General features: G+C 35.6%; 1 protein-coding gene across 2 annotated transcripts in view; it reads left to right on the forward strand.

The window, feature by feature from the left end:
- Positions 1 to 22,803, forward strand: part of LOC150093090 (uncharacterized) — a 217,207-nt gene that overhangs the window by 116,631 nt on the left and 77,773 nt on the right. For both annotated transcript variants that reach the window (XM_090413726.1, XM_090413725.1), the window contains exons 6-8: positions 944 to 984; positions 16,554 to 16,635; positions 19,102 to 19,247. In XM_090413726.1, the coding sequence (XP_090269852.1) occupies positions 944 to 984; positions 16,554 to 16,635; positions 19,102 to 19,247 (269 nt within the window). The remainder of the gene's footprint in view (positions 1 to 943; positions 985 to 16,553; positions 16,636 to 19,101; positions 19,248 to 22,803) is intronic.

Raw genomic sequence — 22,803 nt, forward strand, 5'->3', positions numbered from 1 at the left:
GGACAAGAGCAGTGCTTGTTAGGTAGTGCAAAATAACATTATTTTTATGATAATTAGAACACATGCAGGCTCCTTTACCAAGTTGGCAATTCTAAGAAGCCACTAAATATATATTATATGCATCAGTACATACCATAATTACACATAAGTATCTATGTAAAAATTAAAAACTGCAATTTTTTAAATAGCTGGTAGCTTTGTTAAGGTAATATCAGGTAATCAACCAAAGACAAATGACACATGGAAAAGATTTAATAAAAAAAAAATAGTTAAAAAAAATCATTGAGTAAAGAAATAATTAGAACATCAATTATACAAAGATATGATCTTTGTATAATTGAGGCTAGAGATATCACAAGATTTAGTTAGTAGTGATTTCCAAACATTTTGTAAAATCAAGCCTTACTTCCTGTTTTGGGTACTGTGTAATATGGTGTTTGGGAAAACTGATTAGATCCTGTGATATCTCAGACCTTAGTTATTGCATTTCTATAACCTAATTATGTTAGGTTATTGCAAAATCTCTTTGCAATGACCAAACATTCTCAGGTTATTGCAAAGAGAGAGCAAACTGATATACATGACACACGATTATATTTTCATTTGTAACCACTTTTTGTATAATTTTTTATTTTTCTTCAGCTACTTATGTAATACTACCTTGAAAAAGTAAGCAGCTATAAGAGGCAAACATGTTGGTAGGCATAAAAGTATCACAAATGCTTGGTTATTGATATCATGTGATTTGTTGTGAAAATAAGCTTTCATTAATTATTTTATTGAAGAGAATTTTTATCTAATATGAACCTGTAGTATCTGAATGGTACTCAGTTATGCACCATAAAATACTGATTCTTATTCACAGTGAAATGCTATTTATAAAAAAGCATCAGTTTTTTAATGCTTAAAATAAAATGCTGATTGTGTGTTTGTTTTGCTATAGACCAGTTGGATGCAGTCACATCTCAGCTTAGCAAAAGGCCTGTAAGTTAAAAATGTGTAATTTGTATTCATTTGTTTTATTAATATTTTTCATTATGGGAAAACTGCTTGTTTTCCCATAATGAAACTCTTGTTTTCTGTAGTATTTATTTGCAGTATTAAATGTTATCATTTCAAAATGTATTAAGTTTAATATTCATGCCAGGTACTATACAGATATATCATTGCATCGTCACTCAGAGAGCAGTGTTTTCTACTTCCATTTTGCCACCTGGCTAGCATATGACAAATTGCTAGCCAGGTGGCAAAATGGAAGGGGGGGGGCACCACGAGAAGGTGAAGATTGGACATTAGATCAGAAGCCCAGGTTGGTTTTCTGCATTCCGTTAAAGGCTATGTGGAAGTCTCCTCTCAGTTATACAGCTTTGACCCTTAAGCAGTGTTCAAATCAATTTTAACTTTTGGATCCGAGAGCTGGGTTAGAAATAAAACACTTGAGCAAAGACTAGTGACCGCAGATATGAGAGTCCCGAGAAAGATTAGGGACGTGAACAGATGGAATCAATGGCAATATTGTATTAAAAATGAGGATATCGGAAAGAACTTGACATTGTTAGTATCCAGGAATGTGTTAGCAGAGCTAACCTCAGGTGGTATGGTCATTTAAACAGATTGGGAGAGGAAAGATTAGCAAAACAAGTGTTCCCTGCCAGGTTGGCAGGAAAAAAACCCAGAGGAAGACCAAGATATAGGTGGATTGATACAGTAAAAAGTGCCTTAGAAGAAAGAAATATAAGATCTCGTAATGTTGGAGGCTTGAGAAGTAACACACTGATTTGGAGGAAAATTATAGATAGGAAGTTAGTGATGATGTAACTTTCATGTAGTACTATCATATCATATTATGAGGGTAAATGTCATGAATTTGATGATGATTGTAAATAACTGAGTATGTATTTTATTTGAAAATACACATTCCATTAAGTATTTACAATTCAGGAAATACTCATCCTGATCTAATGCAGAGGAGTCCTTTAGAATGCTCATTTTTTTTGTTATATTCTGTTTGATCCATAGTGACAGTTTACCCTTGCATCTTCTTTGGGTTTTTTTTTTTAATTTTTTAATTTTTTTTTTAAGGCTCCTTATTTATGTGGAATGTCACTGTTGGGGATTTTGGATTTTTCAGAATGCTAGCCACATTCAAATGAATATTGTTAGTCACTTTGGGAGAGAGAGAGAGAGATGGTAGATACCATCTTGGATGCTGGTCATGATTTCTAGAACAGGCACTTGTTTAGGAGTGATATAAAAATTATGACCTGTACCGTGAAGGCTGCCTTCTGTAAGAGGCTAATGATAAATTCACTGCAAAATCTTTCATAGGTGCTGCTAGGATGTGTTTCACTGTTGGAAGGCTTAGAAGTTTTATTTCTTTAGTTGCTACAGTTTTGAAAATGGTGTAGAGGATTAACTACAGTTCGGTGATCTCAAATTTATATTAGCTCTAAATAAGTTAATTTTCAATTAACTGGCTTGTGAATGGGTTAGTGTCAGGTGACTTCTGGTATAGCACCATGTAATTGTATCTTCATTTACACAGCCTTTCAGTTATCATGCTGTGGTTGGATAATTGAAGAATTACTGTAGTTCTTGTAATAATTAATAACGGTGTCGATTGGCAAGATCAAATGCGGTTGTTGCTGATCTGTTCAAATTAATGCTAAGCTTGCCCATATATACACATTTGGCCTTAGTAGAAACTTCCTTTTGAATTTTAGGCAGTTGAGGATGATGGTATTAGTATTCTAGCATTTTTTAAGGAAGGCAAGCCTAAGATCCCATGCTCGTTTTAACCTGGATTCTCTGAAATAACTTTTTCTTTTTTTATTCATCCCTTATAGGCACCCTTGATAGGACATTAATTTCTTTTTACAATAGTCTAATTGAATACTTGTTTTTTACCAGAGTTTGTAATTTGTGTTCTGAATCATGGTTAGAAATCCATAAAAATATTAGTAAGTTCAATAAATTTTCTTCTGGTGTTTATACCATGAAGCACTGTTACAAATAACCACCAACACCTTATGCCTATCTATATTATATAGATTATACACAGAGCAGCTATTTTGTAATACACATCAGTTAGGTAAATGGACAATAAAATTGTCATTAATCTGAATAGTTCCAGTTCAGTAGCACCAGCATTGAGATTGCTAAAATCAACACTACTATCATTTATTACAAGAACTACAGTTATCCAACCACATTTGGAAAGGAGCTTGTTAGATAACTGAAGGACCGGATAAATGAATATATGATCACTTGGTGCTGTACCAGAAGTCGAGAGTCAGTTAATTGAAGGTTAATTCATTTTAATGTCAAATGGTTGAGAGAAACCAAGAACTGTGGTCAGTCATCTACACAATCTTCAAAACTGGTGCAACAAAGAATTTGAAAAAGTCATACCATGAAAGATGACTAAGTTTTCTAAAGGTAATACAATATTTGTTGTGGAATGTTGCTTTGCAAGATTTGCATTTTATCATCATGCTGGCTAAATAAATACTGTTAGCCACTGTTAGATTTTTCATAGTGGCTAACAATAATTGTTTGGCTGTGGCCAGCATTTTGATAAAATCCAAATCTTCCAAGAGCAACATTCCATCTAAAGAAATAGTACTCCTCTGGAAAACTTAGTCAACTCTCATTATAGCAAACTTCAAAGTAATACCTAGGTCATAGGTGGCCAACAGCAGGCCCACTGGCCGCATGCGGTCTGTAACGTGATTTTGTGCGGCCCACGGCAGGATAAAAGCTATATTAAATTATATGCGTTATTGATTTAGATATTAGTTTCGACCACAGATTTTCTGATTATATTCATTTTTTCTGATGACAGAAACAATTTATATTCTCAACACGGAATCAAAATTGCTTTAAAATGATTACTCAATTTATAAAATCTACTGCTTCTCTGTGCGAGTTGTAGTAGCGGGAGTGGTAGATTTCTATGCGCTCTGGAGCACATAGAAATCTACCACTGAAAGCATTCGAAATCTACCATTGAAAGCACTTGCTCTGCTTTGGTTACAGTGATCAGTTTCAGAGACTCAGTTTCAAGTATTTTATATTGTTCTTCCAATAGTAAAATGATTTAACAAATATAGTAATTCAATACATATAACTATTGCCTTGAAAAAATGCAGAGTTTATTATTATTTAAGTTCTGTCTAAAAGTGTGCGGCCCGTGATGCTACCACTCCTCATATATTGGCCCTCGTATAGAATGAAGTTGGCCACGCCTGACCTAGCTCATCTGCAGACGTTTGGTGCCTGCATAGTCTCAATGTCTGCCTTGATGCTAACGTTCTGGTAGCCTCATTGCCAGAATGATTGCACCATAATTCCAGCTAGCACTGCCTTTCAGCATGGGAGGCACAAACTGTATTGTTGCAGTGACTAGACAGAATTTTGACTAAGAGGACATCTAGCCTAGCAGCAATGGAGTCTGACACTTTGCTAATGCCAGGTGAGGACCACCACAAATTTGACCATTCAGACGTTTGCCTTTATTTGATAATTACCATGTTTTTCCCCAAGTATAAGACAATACTTTTTTCTAAAAATTTAAGACCAAATATTGGGGGTCGTCTTATACACAGGGTGTACCGGTTGAGAGACCTGTGGTTGCCGTGGCGAAACTGCTGGTAACTTGTCTCCTCAAACAGGCTTCCGCCAATCACTAGCCTTTGTTAATTCTGTCGATTTACATCATTAATGGCTGATTCTGAATAAACTAATCAGGAATAATGTTTAATTTGCCAAATATTTTGGTCTGAATATTACAGACCATCTTCATTGGCTACGTAGGAATAGTTTTAAAAAACAAAGTGGAATACAAACAATTGATCATTCATACATAGAACGTGCCGCATGATGTCATATCACTAAGTATTAGAAGAGTAAACATTTATTAAAAAAACATAATTAAAGATTCAAAAGATATATTTCGGTGATTACACCACATTTTTTATTATTCAGTTATACAAAATACTGAAATAATAGTTCCCGACAAGTTTCGTAAATCGTAGGATTTACATCGTAGGATTTTTCTGGTAGATTTAGAAATCTACTGGAAAACACAGCAGATCTTATCCATATAGAAAGTAGAGCTTTACTATTAAAAAGTAGATTACCTCGTAGGAATCTACCATACAATGAATATGCTTGCCTTAAAAAGTTAAAGAATGACAAAAATATTGTCATAATCAAAGTGGATAAAGGCAACACAACTGTCGTTTTAAATGCTATAGAATATGATAACAAAATGAAAAGTCTCCTGAAAGATACAAACACCTACAAACCCTTAGACAGAGACCCGACTTGGCATACATACAAAAAAACAAATGATCTAATAAAAAAAGTGCCTCTAGATGGAAGAACTTAAAAAATATTTACAATCAAAACATCCTTTGCTACCAAGAATATATGGTGTTCCAAAGATCCATAAGACAGATATACCTTTAAGACCAATAGTAGATGGAAGAGATTCACCAACTTCCAACTTGGCGAAATACCTCACCAACATGATCTCGCAACATATAAGAAAAACATCTTCCTTCATAAAAAATAGTAAACATTTCATAGAAAAAGTGAAAGATATTGGTCCAACAGACATCTTAGCAAGTCTAGACATTATCAGCTTGTTTACAAACGTCTCGAGACAAATTTTGAATCTCCTAGAAGACCTCTTCCCTCCGGACATCTTAAATCTTTTTAAACGTTGTATAAACAATACTTTTTTCACCTATCAAGACAGAATCTGGGAACAAAAAGGTTTGGCCATGGGTTCATCATTATCACCGGTATTAGCAAACCTATTTATGGAAAAATTTGAAAACAATGCTCTTAAGAATTACCACATAAAAAACCAAAAATATGGCTATGCTATGTGGACAATATTTTCATCATATTCAATGGAATAACAGATGAACTTATCAATTTCAAAGATTATCTCAACAATTTGCACACCACCACCATAAAATTCACTTTAGAACAAGAAGAAAATAAAATACTTCCTTTTCTGTATATTCTATTAGAAGTTAATGAAGAAAGTAAACTTTCCTTCTCAGTATATAGGAAGCCAACAAACACTGGAAGATTTCTAAATGCAACCTCAAACCACCATCCTTCACAAAAAATAAGCTTAATTAAAACTCTTCGAGACAGGGCATACAAAATCTCCAGCACACAAGAAAGATGTAATGAAGAACTAAAATATTTAACACAAATCCTCCAACAGAATGGATATGAAACAAAAACCATCAAGAGAATTCTTAAAATGCCTCCAACTAACAACACAATAAAACAGGATTACAAAAACGCAATCTTGCTTCCTTATATCAAAAATGGTTACTGATAAGCTAGCCAAATTAATGAACAAACACAACATAAAAGTAGCCTTCCTTCCTATGGAAAAAATCTCAAGATTCATACATCCACCAAAACCACCTCACCATCCTCTTAAAAAACCAGGAGTCTACAAAATCCATTGCTCTTGCAGAATTTGCTACGTAGGAAGATCTGGAGAAATACGCATGGCTGAACACCAAAAAGACGTACAATACAAAAAACGGGTCTTGCTTTCCATACCACTTCCACTGGACATGATGTACTCTGGCAAAAAACGATGATGTCATACATAGAAAACAACAGTTATATAAGAAAATTTAAAGAAGCTGCTAATATGCTAAAAAACCCACCCCAATGCAATAAAAATCAAGGTTTAATTCTCCATCAAGTGTGGTCAGCTCTAATAAAAAAAATCTACATCAATCTGAGCTCAGACTGTAACAAGAACACTTGACATCGTCCAGTATGGTTCAACGTCAATAATGTTTTATGTCTGCATTCTGTTATTTGAGTTTATGAATAGCCAGATGGTTATGATTTGTATTTATTAATTCTCTTGTTTAAACTTTAAGTTATACTATTTACCCCCTGAAGATGTAAATCCTACGATTTACAAAACTTGTCGGGGAACTATTATTTCAGTATTTTGTATAACTGAATAATAAAAAATGTGGTGTAATCACCGAAATATATCTTTTGAACCAATTAGCCACAGAAGTCTACGCCTGCAAATAATTAAAGATATTAATTCAGAAATTCATATAATGATCTTAAACAAATTATCCATCCAGTTTCCCTCATCTAAAGATAAACGCTCAACCTTGTCTCTACCTGGTGTGTATCAAGTCCCTTGTAATCTTTCTTACTTTGGACAAACTGGATGTTCCATAGAAAAAAGAATTCAAGAGCATCAGTCATCAATTCAACACAACAAACCTGAGAAATCTGGATTAGCTCAGCATGGATTAGAAACAAACCACAACATCCTTTGGTCCAAGACTCTCCTCCTACACAGATGCTACAAATTTGAACGTTTATTTAAAGAAAGTGTAGAGGCCTTACTTCAACGTCCTAACTTGAATCGTAATGACTGTATATCTATGTCAAAAATTTGGGAAAGTTTAATCAGGATAACACATTAAATTTATTATTATTATTTATTTATTTATTTTTTTTTTTTATCAGTATAATGTTATTTAAGATCATTGTATGAATTTTTGAATTAATATCTTTAATTATGTTTTTTTAAAAAATGTTTACTCTTCTAATACTTAGCGATATGACATCACACGGCGCATTCTATGTATGAATGATCAATTGTTCGTATTCCACTTTGTTTTTTAAAACTATTCCTATGTAGCCACTGAAGATGGTCTGTAATATTCGGACCGAAATATTTGGCAAATTAAACATTATTCTTGTGCTAACGTGTGTATATTTCTAAACTAATCAGAACTCTGAAAGCATTCATACGTCTGCAACTCGTTGGGGGGATAAGTTAATGCATTAACAATATTTTGAGCACTAGCCCATAAAAATGTCAGAAAATAAAAAAAAAATTGTTTTTTATTTTTGGAAATATTAGGAAATATTACTTAATTACTAAATATACCTTTGAATATTTAAAAAAAATATCAAATGTGTTCTGTTTTATGTTTAAAATATTGATTTCTTAATTTGGGTTCGAAAAAGTACAGTTCGTCATATACATGGGGCGTCTTATACACAAAAAAATACGGCAATTTTTTCCATATGTGCTACCTTACATCTAACTTAATCTACCTTATTTCTATATAATTTTCATTTACATAAAGGAGTCTTAAAGACTGTAGCAAATTATAGACCAGTTCATTATCTTGGTAATTAATGCTGGATTTTATAAAGGAATTTGATAGGATATGTGGAATGTTGTTATGCAAATTTGAACAAATGAAGATTGATATGAAACTGGTGATATGGATAGATATGAGGGTGGCTGATGGACTGGTATGAAAAGTACTATATGGAGGTGTAAAATCCAAATCCTGAAGAAAGTAGGTGACTAGTAGTGTGCCAAAGCTTTGTGTTTGGACTACTTCTGTTTCATTTGTACATAAATGATATAGAAAATGATTTGAAGGGAAATATTCAATTTGCTGATGATAAAAAAATTGGGTAGAGTAATAGTTAATCAAGGCAATGTAGTGAGCAGATGATTTAAATAGACTAACAGTGTGGCAAAATATGATGGGCATTCAGTTTAATGTGGAAAAGTGTGATGGTATGCATTTTGGAATAAAAAGATTGTTATATACAACATTGGAAATGAAGCTAAGGGTGTGTGGGTGAGTGTGGGAGTAAGTAGTAGATATAGTTGAAGTTCAGGGGACATATTACTTATATAGCCAAGCTCATAGGATTACTTGTGTTATTGGAGAATGCACAAGCAGGGATAAGGAAGTTGTCATTCCTCTTTATAAGGCCTTGATATGTCCACATCTCAGGGTTGGTCACCTGAGTTTCTTGCAGTGAAAGTGTTGAAGAGAATCCAGAAGTGAGTGGTCTCTGAATACTTCCTATGATGGATTGAGGGTTTATGGGTTGCAAAAGTTGGTTAATAAGTAAAAAAGAGGGGATATGATAGAAACATCTAAGTTATTAGAAGAGTTTTATAGGATTGATGTAAAGGAAATATTTCAGCACTTGACTAGAGAGACAGAACAAGAGGTCATTCCTGGAAATTGAGTGTGTGTGTGTGTGTGAGAGAGAGAGAAGATTGGATTTTTTTCACTTGGAGAGTGGTGAATCTGTGTAATGAATGCCAGAACCTCAGTTGTGAGTACTTGAGTTCAGTGAGAGATGAATATTGTGTGGACAGTTTGATCTCCTTTAGTGATTCTTCAGACTTCATGGAGGTGCTCATGTAATAATAATATTGAGTTTGTTCCAGTAGCTGACTTTCACTATTTACCATGGTTCCTGAATGAAAACTGCTGAGGCCTTGTTTAATCAGGCAATGCCCAACCAAAATTTCATGTTTTTTTGACATATTCACCTCAGGTTTAAGTAAATACAGAGTGAAATTTGGTTAGTGAAGTCCCATATTGCCAGCATATCTCATTCTATGATAACTAATATTTAAGGAATTGACAGCGTATACTAGAAATATAGATTAAATAAACTTTAATATATACTTTCCGATATTTTGACGAACGTCACGTTGCCTTCTTCTTGGGAACTTACTACAAAGACACGTGCACACAAGTACTAATAACAGCAAATGAGACTGAAGCTAGTGTTTTCCTAAAGTCCTGATTGTGCCTCCTGGCGGGCTATATTGGTAGTTCTTGGCCTTTGGGCTGAAGTTCTTCTGATAAAAGTTTCCCAAATTTGGGGCAGTCTCATGCATCCAAATTTGTTGAGGTTTGGCATGTTCCTAAGGGCCGAGGCTGATTCCATGAATAGTCTTTCATACTTGAACTTGCTGCGGTGTATTACTGTGGCTTTCTTCCATCTTATTCTGGGGCAAGTATCCAGAGCATGGTCTGCAAGCCCAGAGTGGCTGTACTAGTGAAATCGGATGTAATCCTTGTGTTCTGAGATTCTGATATTTGCTGTCCTGCCTGTTTGGCCAACGTAGGACAGTTTACAGCTGCAAGGGACCTGGTATACACCAGGTAGGTCTAGGGGAAGTGGTTGGTCTTAGGTGGAGCGGATAAGGGATGCCAGTTTTCTATGTGGTCTGTAACAAATGGTCAAGTCATGTTTTTTTAAGATTTTATTGATTTTTTCCGCGGTGCCTCGGATGTAGGGAATGGTGATGGATTTAGAGTAATCTTTATTGTGAAGGGGGGGGGTGGATAACTGGGTTAAGTATTTTTTGGAGGGGGTAGCCGTTGGCTGAGAAAGTGTCACGGATGTGATTTAGTTCAGTGGTTAGGGCTTGATCATTAGAACAGATTATTTTTGCCCTGTTGAATAATGTTTTAATAACTCCATATTGTTGTGAGGGGGGTGGATTGTTGGTGAATGTATCTGCCTGTATGGGTGGGTTTTCTATAGACTGAGAAAACCAAGGTTCCATCAGGTTGGCGGGTGACTAGTGTGTCTAGGAAGGGGAGGTTATTGTTTTCCTCTTTTTCCAGGGTGAATTTGATTCTAGGGTGTTGGTTGTTTAAGTGTGTTAGGAAGGAGAGGAGTGAATCCGGGCCATGTGGCCAAATGGCAAAAACATCATCAACGTAGCGAAGCCATATGGTAGGTTTTTGTGGGGCTGAGTTTAAGGCTTTCTCTTCAAACGTCTCCATGAAGAAGTTGGCCAAGGGTGGGGAAAGTGGTGAACCCATGGCTGTCCCCTCTATCTGTTTGTAGAATTTTTCCTGCCAAACGAAATAGCCTGAGTTCATTGTAAACTGAAATAGGGCTGAGATATCGGGAGGAAATTTAGCTTGGATTAGTTCTAAGGTTTCTTTGAGGGGGACATTCGTGAATAAGGAGGAGACATCAAAACTGACCATTATGTCATTATGTTGGAGTGTAAGGTTTTCTATACTGGCTTTGAAGTGGGCTGAGTTTTTTTATGTGTGATGGTGTATTGCCAGTATAGTGTGAGAGCGCTTTGGCTAAATGCTTGGCTAGTTTGTAAGTGGGGGAATCAATGCCATCCACTATGGGACGTAATGGCACATTTTCTTTGTGTATTTTTGGGAGCCCATATATGCGGGGGGGGGGGGTTAGAGTTATAGGGTTTTAGTCTGTTGGTAATCTCCACAGGCCAAGAAGTGACCTTCTTAAGGAGCCTATGGAGTTTTCTAATTTGTGAGTTGGTGGGATTGTAATCAATGGGGAGGTAAGTGGAACGATCTAATAATAAAGCCTTGAGCTTACCTGTGTAGTCTTTAAGATTGAATACCACAGTGCCGTTCCCCTTATCCGCTTTGGTGATCACTATTTTTTTTGTTTCTCTTCAATTCTTGTAGTGCCTTGTATTCACTAATGGATATGTTGGATTTTGGAGGTTTTGCTTTCTTGAGAACACAGGCTACATCCAATCTAATATCGTTGGCGATGTGGTTTGGAAGTTGGCGAATCCCGCGTTCAATTTGGATCATTAATTCCTCGGCCGGTAATTTCTTAGGAGCAATGGCGAAGTTGTGACCACGTGACAGAGCGTGGAGTGCTTCTGGCTTTAAGGTAACTGACGAAAGGTTAACAACAGTGTTGGTTTGTAGTTTAGGTTTGGACTCAGAGTTCTTTATTAATTTATCAAACTTGTTGATATGTCGGCTCCGTACTCGTTCAAATTCTTTTGTAGCTGCCGTACATGAGACGTCATGTAGGACCGACCAAAGCTCGTGATTCAGCGTAAGTGAAAGCTCATTTTCTAGCGTTGAAATAGCTCTGTTTATGTCGGCTAGGGAACCGCGTGTAGCGGTAATTTGCTCCTGAAGTAATGCCTGGCTAGCACGGTTGTAAATACAGAGAGCTTTCTGTGAGATGAAGCAGTGTTTAAATTTAAAACAGTTCGGGATGACTTGATTATCCCAGCAGCGTTTTAGGAATGCCAGACGGTTAAGTTGTCTGGATAATTTCAGCTTCAGTTTGCCGTAATGGCGGGCCTTGCGTGCGAAGAGATCTCCGTGGATGATCATTATTCTTGTTGAGAGGCTTATACACTGGTTAAACATGATAACTAATATTTAAGGAATTGACAGCGTATACTAGAAATATAGATTAAATAAACTTTAATATATACTTTCCGATATTTCTGTGAACGTCACGTTGCCATCTTCTTGGGAACTTACTACAAAGACACTTGCACCCAAGTACTGATAACAGCAAATGAGACTGAAGCTAGGAAGCTAGCGTTTTCCTAAGGCTCCTTAAGAAGGTCACTTCTTGGCCTGTGGAGATTACCAACAGACTAAAACCCTATAACTCTAACCCCCCCCCCCCCGCATATATGGGCTCCCAAAAATACACAAAGAAAATGTGCCATTACGTCCCATAGTGGATGGCATTGATTCCCCCACTTACAAACTAGCCAAGCATTTAGCCAAAGCGCTCTCACACTATACTGGCAATACACCATCACACATAAAAAACTCAGGCCACTTCAAAGCCAGTATAGAAAACCTTACACTCCAACATAATGACATAATTGTCAGTTTTGATGTCTCCTCCCGATTCACGAATGTCCCCCTCAAAGAAACCTTAGAGCTAATCCAAGCTAAATTTCCTCCCGATATCTCAGCCCTATTTCAGTTTACAATGAACTCAGGCTATTTCGTTTGGCAGGAAAAATTCTACAAACAGATAGAGGGGACAGCCATGGGTTCACCACTTTCCCCACCCTTGGCCAACTTCTTCATGGAGACGTTTGAAAAGAAAGCCTTAAACTCAGCCCCACAAAAACCTACCATATGGCTTCGGTACGTTGATGATGTTTTCGCCATTTGGCCACATGTCCTGGATTCACTCCTCTCCTTCCTAACACACATAAACAACCAACACCCTAGAATCAAATTCACCCTGGAAAAAGAGGAAAACAATAACCTCCCCTTCCTAGACACACTAGTCACCCGCTAACCTGGTGGAACCTTGGTTTTCTCAGTCTATAGAAAACCCACCCATACAGGCAGATACATTCACCAACAATCCACCCCCCTCACAACAATATGGAGTTATTAAAACATTATTCAACAGGGCAAAAATAATCTGTTCTAATGATCAAGCCCTAACCACTGAACTAAATCGCATCCGTGACACTTTCTCAGCCAACGGCTACCCCCTCCAAAAAATCCAAAAAATACTTAACCCAGTTATCCACAACCCACCACCCCCTCCCCTTCACAATAAAGATTACTCTAAATCCATCACCATTCCCTACATCCGAGGCACCTCGGAAAAAATCAATAAAATCTTAAAAAAACATGACTTGACCACTTTTTACAGACCACATAGAAAACTGGCATCCCTTATCTGCTCCACCAAAGACCAACCACTTCCCTTAGACCTACCTGGTGTATACCAGGTCCCTTGCAGCTGTAAACTGTCCTACGTTGGCCAAACAGGCAGGACAGCAAATATCAGAATCTCAGAACACAAGGATTACATCCGATTTCACCAGTACAGCCACTCTGGGCTTGCAGACCACGCTCTGGATACTCGCCACAGAATAAGATGGAAGAATGCCACAGTAATACACCGCAGCAAGTTCAAGTATGAAAGACTATTCATGGAATCAGCCTCAGCCCTTAGGAACATGCCAAACCTCAACAAATTTGGATGCATGAGACTGCCCCAAATTTGGGAAACTTTTATCAGAAGAACTTCAGCCCAAAGGCCAAGAACTACCAATATAGCCTGCCAGGGGGCACAATCAGGACTTTAGGAAAACACTAGCTTCCTAGCTTCAGTCTCATTTGCTGTTATTAGTACTTGTGTGCACGTGTCTTTGTCGTAAGTTCCCAAGAAGATGGCAACGTGACGTTCGCCAAAATATCGGAAAGTATATATTAAAGTTTATTTAATCTATATTTCTAGTATACGCTGTCAATTCCTTAAATATTAGTTATCATGTTTAACCAGCGTATAAGCCTCTCAACAAGAATAACATATCTCATTCATTTGGTATTGAGATGTATTCCGAATAACAGGGCACATTACTAGTAAGCAAAGATTGGAATTGGATCAGAAATTGCAGTCATTTACCAAAGCAAGGTAAGTCTGTTACCTGGCTTTGATTAAGCAAGTCTCCTTTTCAGTAAGCAGAATACCTAAACAAAATTGTTAATAATAGTTCATTGCCAAATTAGTATAAAAAAGGAAATTTAAAGACCACAGAAGAACATGGGACCAGAACAGGCTACTTTGCCAAAATCCTTTCTTTCAGTGTTACATGGTAATCAGCATTCATTTTAGAAATTATGGACTTGACTGGAAACCGACACATAAACTCCTACCATCACCACCCAACACAAAAACTAGGTGTCATTAATACTCTAAAACACAGACTTGCTCCAATTAACAAGCTTAAGATGAATTTAAAGTTATTAGCAATACCTTCCTAAAAAACAGTTTCAGCCAAAACACTATTAACAAAATTCTCTATATGACCTCAATAAAAAACAAAGATACATTAAAACTATAACCGTTACAAAGACTACAATAAAACTATAACCATTCCCTACATTAAAGGGAGCATCAGATAAAATAAACAGAATACTACTGAAATACAACTTCAAAGCCATCTTTAAACCTCCTGCAAAATTAAAAAGCTTATTGAACTCATCTAAAGACCCACTCCCTCCGCTGGCCCACCTTGGAGTATACCGTATTATTGCACCTGTAATCTACCATATATAGGGGAAACAGGATGCACCATTCCTATCAGACAAAAGGAACATAAACGACACATTAAATATAATAACTATGGTGAAGCTGGCTTTTCTGATCATGCCCTAAACACTTGACATAGAATTGACTGGAAAAGCACTATTTGTTTACATCACACCAAAACATGGTATGAACGTAAATTTACGAAAGCCTGTGAGATTCTTGTCAACCACCCTAATCTGAACAATAAGGATGGTCTAAAAATCCCAAGCATACAGAAGGCACATATTCTACCCACAGAACCTTTCTCCCTAAGAGTTAACTATAAACAGGACTGTAATAATCCAGAATCTCAAATCTAATATAACAATTGTCATTCTAAATTAGGACATCATTGTTACTGTAAGAAAACTATCTATATGAAAGAATGTTTCTCTTATGTTATCCTAAATAGAATTTAGCTTTGATGTACAATAGTTTCTAAATAATTAATTCATTTTATCTGAATTTTTTTTTTAAATTATATTTTCACTAGAGGTCATGCCAGTAGAATAACTGTTGATCATATCATAGTCTCTTTAGCATACTGTGTGAAATGTAACTCAGCTTGTCCTTTGTGTTTGTATATACTCCAGAAGGTTGAAATGCCGGGAAATTAAAAATACTTTTTTATAACATGGTTGTAAAGTCCATAATTTCTAAAATGATTGCCAAAATCCATTTGGCAAAGTAGCCTGTTCTAGTTTGTGATTAGAAACTCTCTAATTTTGAATTTAAAAAAAAAAAAAAAAATCATTCAAGTGGGCCATAATATTGGTTGAAACATTTTCTATTGTAGGGATCTTCTCATCAAGGATTAAACATATGCCTATTCCAGCTTGCTGGTCTTTCCATCTTGCAGCTGATTTTTCTCTCTTTCCCTTTGATATTGTTGTTGATCATGTTGAAAGTTTTTTCACTTGGTTAAACTATAAATTAACGATGCCAAGAAATTATATTCTTGGTTTAATCCTTTATTCAAGTGTTACACTTGGATAAAGGTTAAAATGAAGGATTAAACCAAGAATATACTTCGCCACTGGGCTACTTGTATTTGGAGGCTAATGCCATCACATCACTTGCCTTAGTATCTCATAATGCAAAGTAAATATCCTTAGACATGTATAATGCTATGCACTGGGTAGTAGTTTGGTTTTGACCTTTGAGGTCTCATCAGTGGTAGCCAGACACAGAAGTGTGATACCAAGGTTGAAGTAATGCAGAAATCATATTTCCATATACAAGTAGTCAAAAGGTGTCACATCTTATTAATAAAATACTCTGGATTAGAGATAGATGTTGAAAATATTTTTATTTGGTTAAACTATAAATTAAATATGCCAAGAAATTATATTCTTCATTTAACCCTTTATCCAAGTATAAGAAGACAAAGTTTGCACGTGAGATAACTTCACGACTGGGTTACTTGTGCATAGAGGCTAATGACTCCACATCAGTTGCCTTAGTATGTTACTTTCAACATCTGTCTCTAATCCAGAGTATTTTAGCAATAAAGTACGACACCTTTTGACTACTTATATATGGTAATATGACTTCTGCATTACTTCGACCTTGGTATCACTTCTGGGTCTGGCTCCCACCAATGAAACCTCAATAAAGGTCAAAACCAGTCTGGGTTAGCCCTTCCCATAATGCATAACATTATACATGTCCATAAGGATATGTGTCTTGTATTATGGGATACTAAGGCAATTGATATGCCGTCATTAGCCTCTATGTACAAGTAGTCTAGTCATGAAGATACTTCACAGGCAAACATTTTAAAATTTTAAAAATTATTTAATGTATTTAAATATTTTAAATTCTTTTTATTTCTTCAGATTACAGATATTGTTGGAGATTCAGAATTGAAAAAGGAATTGAGCAAAAGAGAAGTCCTAATTGCTCAACTCTTATCTCAGAGTAAGTCTTCAGTTTCATATTAGCAACAGTTACATTATAAAACTTAAATTGTCATAGAATGAATTTTGCATTTGATAAGGAGTTCGTTCTGAGTTCATATAAAAATAATTTTTATATATATGAATTGGAATATCACATTGTTTAGCATTTTGAATTATTAGTAACTTTTTAAATTGCTAATTTAGGAAATTCTTTGTTTCTAAATTAGCAATTTAAAAAAATTTTTAAAAATATTGACATTGTTTATTTGTGAAAAAAGTTTTTCACAAATATACAACATTTGGAGGGGAAAGGTAATGTGGGATGGTTTACCTTGTTGTTGAGTGAATGGATAATTATTAAAATGGTACTAGCCATATTTAAGAAAAGTGAAAGCATGGAAGAGCAGAGTGGCCCTGGGAGGAAATGTTTTTGCATTCGGATCTTCCAAAATCAGTTTTGTTTTTGCAAATATTGTTAGTTGCAACATAGGCTGAGTGCTATAGGCCATAGTTTTGGTCTTGAGCCACTTGAGATTATGCTTCTTTTTTTTCCCTTGGCTTGTAGTAAATGAAATGGAGGTTGAAGACTTTCATTCCTGCTAGAATTATTTAGTCATATCAGATGTGTTGTTGTAGAAAATTGAAATGGTAATCATTATCCCATTCAGCACTATCATAATTGCAAAGGACGTGAAAAAGTAAACTACTCATTTTTATAGTAAAGGAAGGCTTGGACTTGGTTATAGGCAGAGTCGAGGTGAAGAAATGATGCTCTTGGTATACCTCTGGAATGAAAACTGGTGAAAAAATGAAAGAAAAGGTCAAGAGAGATTGGGAGGATAAGGGTGTTATTCTTGGATAGATGAACAGTTTAGGGCTATGTCATTACCTATGGTATACGTATCTTAGTATCCCCCCTTTTAACTTGGTCACTGAAACAGGAGAAGGGATGCCAGGTTGTTGACATTGAAGTCACTAAGTAAACATCACAATGCTCAAGCTTCAAGATTACCTGCATGTGCTCTAAACTGATTTCTGCAGCATTCTTCGGTGAGGAAATAATAACCTAGTCGCCTTCAATGCTACTAAAATAGTTTTCTTTTTTTTTTTCCTTGCAAAAAAAAAAAATGTTCAACTTAATACTCAAGACCAAATCTGTCTTCTTGGACTGACTTGCTTCTAGTCTTTCATATCACAATCACCTCACTTTTATGGCACATCTTTAGCTTACAGAAAAAACTTTCGACTTTTTTTTTTTTTTTTCATCTGTCCATTGCCTACTCTGTATAGATTCCAAATCTGTCCAACCTTCGAACACTGCTCTCACATTTGGGGTGGTGCACTTAACTTTCTCTAAATTCTTGATGATGTTCAGAAAATAGTTGTTGTTTAGTGTTGATTGACAATCTCTCACAGAGTCAACTACCATGTCATAGATGGTCAGCTTCTGCATTGGCTCTTCTATAGATATTTATATGGGTGTTCTTCCATTATACCTCCCCTCCCCCACCATCCCTACTAAACCTTCAATAACATGAGCAACGGCTACTCAACATCCTTTTACAGTTAAACTATTGAGTTGGGATTACTTCATAGAAATGTACCACAGAACTTAGATACATCCAATGAAACACAGACTCTAGCTTTTTAAGAGAAATGTCAGAAGAGTACTCTGCTCTTTACTAATAACTGTTATTTTTCTGGAAATAACATCATATACTCAAATATTAATTAAAAAACTTAATTAATGCTTTCCTATATTTTGGCAATGTTACATCGCCATCATCAGGGATCACATAAACAATTATATGTGCATGCACATATAATTAAATAAAGATTGAACACGGGGCAAACGAGGTTGAAGAAAGGCAACCAAAGTCAGTCCTAGAGTCCTAAATGTCACTTTCTCGTTGACTGAACTGTTGGGCTTGAAGATCTTAGGATATATGCTTCAAAAATATTTGCTACAGTGCAATAGAGTGGCCTTCTTCCAGCGTATCCTGTGGTGGGTATCTGGGCACAAGAAACATTGAGAGATTGGACGAAATTTGTAATCATTTCTTTGAACAAGAACAGTAACCTGCTTTATGGCATTTTGAAATTAGTTGCAGAATTAAATTAGTGCAAACTTAATTTAATGTAATGCGATTGTGTCTCGCTTAACTGTAAATGCAATATCCATTTGTAAATGGATGAGAATTAGTGGGAATAGAGAAATAATTTATGAAATAAGAATGATGAAGATAGAGATGAAATGCTGTTCCCATGTACTAACTTGAAAATTACGTCAAATAATCTGCAGTTCAAAAAGTATTTGTGTTGAATTATTTTCTTTTTTGCATTCTTATTTCATAAATTATTACTGTTTGTTTTGAATTCCAAACATACGCTTTCTTAAAGTTTTAATTATATAAAGTATAAAAAATATTATCTATATAAAAAACAAAGTGTATTTCTGATATTGCATTTGAATTTCTACTTTCAGACAAAGAACTTCTGTCAGAAAAAGATCGCCAAGAAATAGAGTTACAGGCTCAGAGAGCAACTCTCCAAGAACAAAGAAATCACATTGATATCTTAGATAATGCATTAACTAATGCTCAAGCTAATGTAGTAAAATTGGAAGAAGAGGTAAGTTAAAACTTTTACTGTCTTCTCTTTCCTATTAGGCTCAATGGCCTCTCACAATTGGGTTACTACTTATGACAGGGCAGTTTAATCCTATTTGTATTTTTGGTAGTCTTTAAATTGCATCTATTCTTCTGGCTAGTTGCCTGTTTTTTGGGATGAAAAGTCAGTTTCTAGGAGGATAAAACCCTGTCATTTCTCTATGACACCAGCTAATTGACCTTCAAATTTCTGCACCATTCTTCACATTTAACATTTCTTTCCAGTCTGGGCTCTTTCCAGCAAAATGACATTTTAATACTGAGATGCAGAAATTCTGTGAGCAACTTCTATTTTTTACAAAGAACCAATTAGCAGCAGAGAATGCATAATTTGAAATTGGAACTTCATAGCTTCAATGACCTGTCATCATCAAGAACTTTAGCTTCATATAAACTTTTTGAATGTCATGATATGATAGTTAATCTTATCTACATAACCTGTTATGCCTTTCAAAGCAGGTATTCTCTGACTGGTTCATCTGCTTTTGTGGAATAAAAAAATGTGAATTTCTGGGGTGGTGGCTGGGACCTTGCCACTTTGGTAATGAAACTTAGATCTAAAGGAACAGGGAATAGCCATTTTATTTAATGTTAAATACAAATATAGACTCTTTCATGAAATAATAATAATTATTATTATTACAGACTACTCTAAGGAGTCCTTAGACTCATCGAGGGAGGTCCTAAACATCATGGCAGCCTGTTCCACTCATTCACTATTCTCCAAGCAAAAAAAACCTACTTCTAATACCCTTGCTAACTATACTCTTACTCAGTTTTCATGGGTGCTCTTTGTTTTCCCATCACCAGAACTGTTCTGCAAAATTTCCTCTGAATCTTGTAAAATTCAGAGGAAATTTCCACCTATCAACCAGTTTCTGTAACCCACAAATCTTCACCCTGTTTTCGTAAGATTTATTCTATAAACCTGCTACCATCTTGGTCACTCATCTCTGGATCCTCTCTACCTTTTCCCAATCACCAAGAAACCCTGGTGCCCAGATCTGCACACTGTAGTCAAGATGGGATTTTATCAAGGCTCGATAAAGAGATAATAACCTCCTCTCTGGTCCTCAGGATATTCTTCAACAACCGAGTCATCTCATGAGCTGCTTTAGCCACTTTTACGATATTATTATTATTACATAACACCTCCAGGGAGTCCAAAGACTCATTGAGGGAGGGCGCCTACTCTGTCTCTCCACCACTCAAATTCACCAACTACAACAAACCGCAACTACAGTCCACTACCACTAGTATTTTCACAGACAATCACAAACATCCATTCCCACAGCGGGATTCGAACCTGCAGTCTTCTGGCTGGAGAGCGGATACACTAACCACTCAGTCAACCAGGCCAGCTACCATAATATACCCTCTAAATCAAAATCCATAATTATTACTTTACAGATAAAGAATCTTTCAAATGCAGAATGAGCTATGATCCTTACAAGCTTAATAAATTTTTATTAAAACTTCAAATTAAAGAAATATTGTGTCATATTTCTTTAATTTACGGTTCTAAAAGAGCAGTATCATTTTATGCCAGCTGTCCATCATTGGTCTCTGTCCAGTTAAGAAGTGACTGATCAACTTGTTCACACCAGTTGTCAGTCACTTTTCCTGTTCCCTAAGCTGACTAATTATGATTAATGTTCATCACTTGTTTGCACAACTATTTAAGAATGCTGCTGCTCTGTAATCGTGAATAGCGTTGATTACAATGGGTAAAACAAAAAATCTTTTGGAGTTAGATATAATTTTGAAAACAGCATAGACTGGTTTCTCTCAAGTTAAGATATCCATGGTCTCTTCCTCTTTGTAATTTTAGGTGACCAATTATAAAGTTTACTGATTGCTGAAGTTTCAAGCTATTTTTGATTTTAATTGTACAGGCTGTGTGTATATATTTAGTTTATTATGAAGATTTCAAGTAAGTGATATTAATATAATCCAACATAGTATTTCAAAATTCAAATGTTAATTCTAGATTTTTATTTTTAGAATTTCATACTTTTCAGGTCTCTTTTTTGTTATGTCTCCCATTTGCATTTGTACTCTATGCATGGTTCCTGCTAATCCTTTGTGTTCTGTCATCAGTGTGTGATATTTCCATTGTTCTATTTTCTGCTATTTCTTCTGTCCCCCCCCCCATGCCATTTCCTTTAATTTTCCCATCCCATTCCCATGAAATAATCTTTTTTCCCCTAAATTCACTGCAGTGAACTTTCCACCACAAGAAATTATTTCTCTGGTTCCTAGAATTGTTTTCCGGTTAATTATTTCCCGTCCCATTCCCATGAAATAATCTTTTTTCCCCCTAAATTCACTGCAGTGAACTTTCCACCACAAGAAATTATTTCTCTGGTTCCTAGAATTGTTTTCCGGTTAATTATTTCCCGTCCCATTCCCATGAAATAATCTTTTTTCCCCCTAAATTCACTGCAGTGAACTTTCCACCACAAGAAATTATTTCTCTGGTTCCTAGAATTGTTTTCCGGTTAATTATTTCCCGTCCCATTCCCATGAAATAATCTTTTTTCCCCCTAAATTCACTGCAGTGAACTTTCCACCACAAGAAATTATTTCTCTGGTTCCTAGAATTGTTTTCCGGTTAATTATTTCCCGTCCCATTCCCATGAAATAATCTTTTTTCCCCCTAAATTCACTGCAGTGAACTTTCCACCACAAGAAATTATTTCTCTGGTTCCTAGAATTGTTTTCCGGTTAATTATTTCCCGTCCCATTCCCATGAAATAATCTTTTTCCCCCTAAATTCACTGCAGTGAACTTTCCACCACAAGAAATTATTTCTCTGGTTCCTAGGTATTCACTATAACAAATGTTTTCTGTATTTCTGGAGAACCAGAAAGTAAACGACAAGCTGAAGAGAAAAATTCATAGATACTGATGAGAAAGCATGTTAGTAGTACAAGTAGTTCTTTCACTCCTCTGCCCATAACGTATCTGTTATGCCTTTTAAAAAATATAGGAGAAAAAAGATGTAAGAATGCCAAGTGGAAGTACCTGAAAAGACAGAAAATTTTATTGAGAATATAGAAAATAAATATAATTTGAAAATGTTTCAGAAACTGCAGACAAACATTTAAAAATAAAGTGCACCATAAGAATAATTGGAGATGATAACGATAAACATCAAAGAATGAATATCATGAATTTGCAAAATTTTTGATGGAAGTACTAAATATCCTTGAGGTATGCAGTTAGGAAAAGATAAAGCAGATAAAATAAATGATTTTAGAGGTATTTTAGTCACACCAAATAATTCAGAATGCATGATTATGGGACCATATTTCTGCCAGAGTACAGAACTGTATAAACTTAGGAGAAAAAAGTTCGTAAAAAAAAAAGTCTTATAAGCTTTTTTCAGCTTATAAGACTTTTAAGCTCTTTTCATATTTCTCTTCTTGCAATGAAAGGCTGCTGAGGATGCAGCCTTTCCTGGTACAAACACATTTCAGGCATGGCTTCTGCAGCTGCCAAAAAAAAAGTCGGTG

Source organism: Typopeltis vanoorti, chromosome 24, assembly GCF_054136105.1.
Source record: "Typopeltis vanoorti isolate ZY-2024b chromosome 24, IOZ_Tvanoo_1.0, whole genome shotgun sequence".
Lineage (NCBI taxonomy): Eukaryota > Metazoa > Arthropoda > Arachnida > Uropygi > Thelyphonidae > Typopeltis > Typopeltis vanoorti.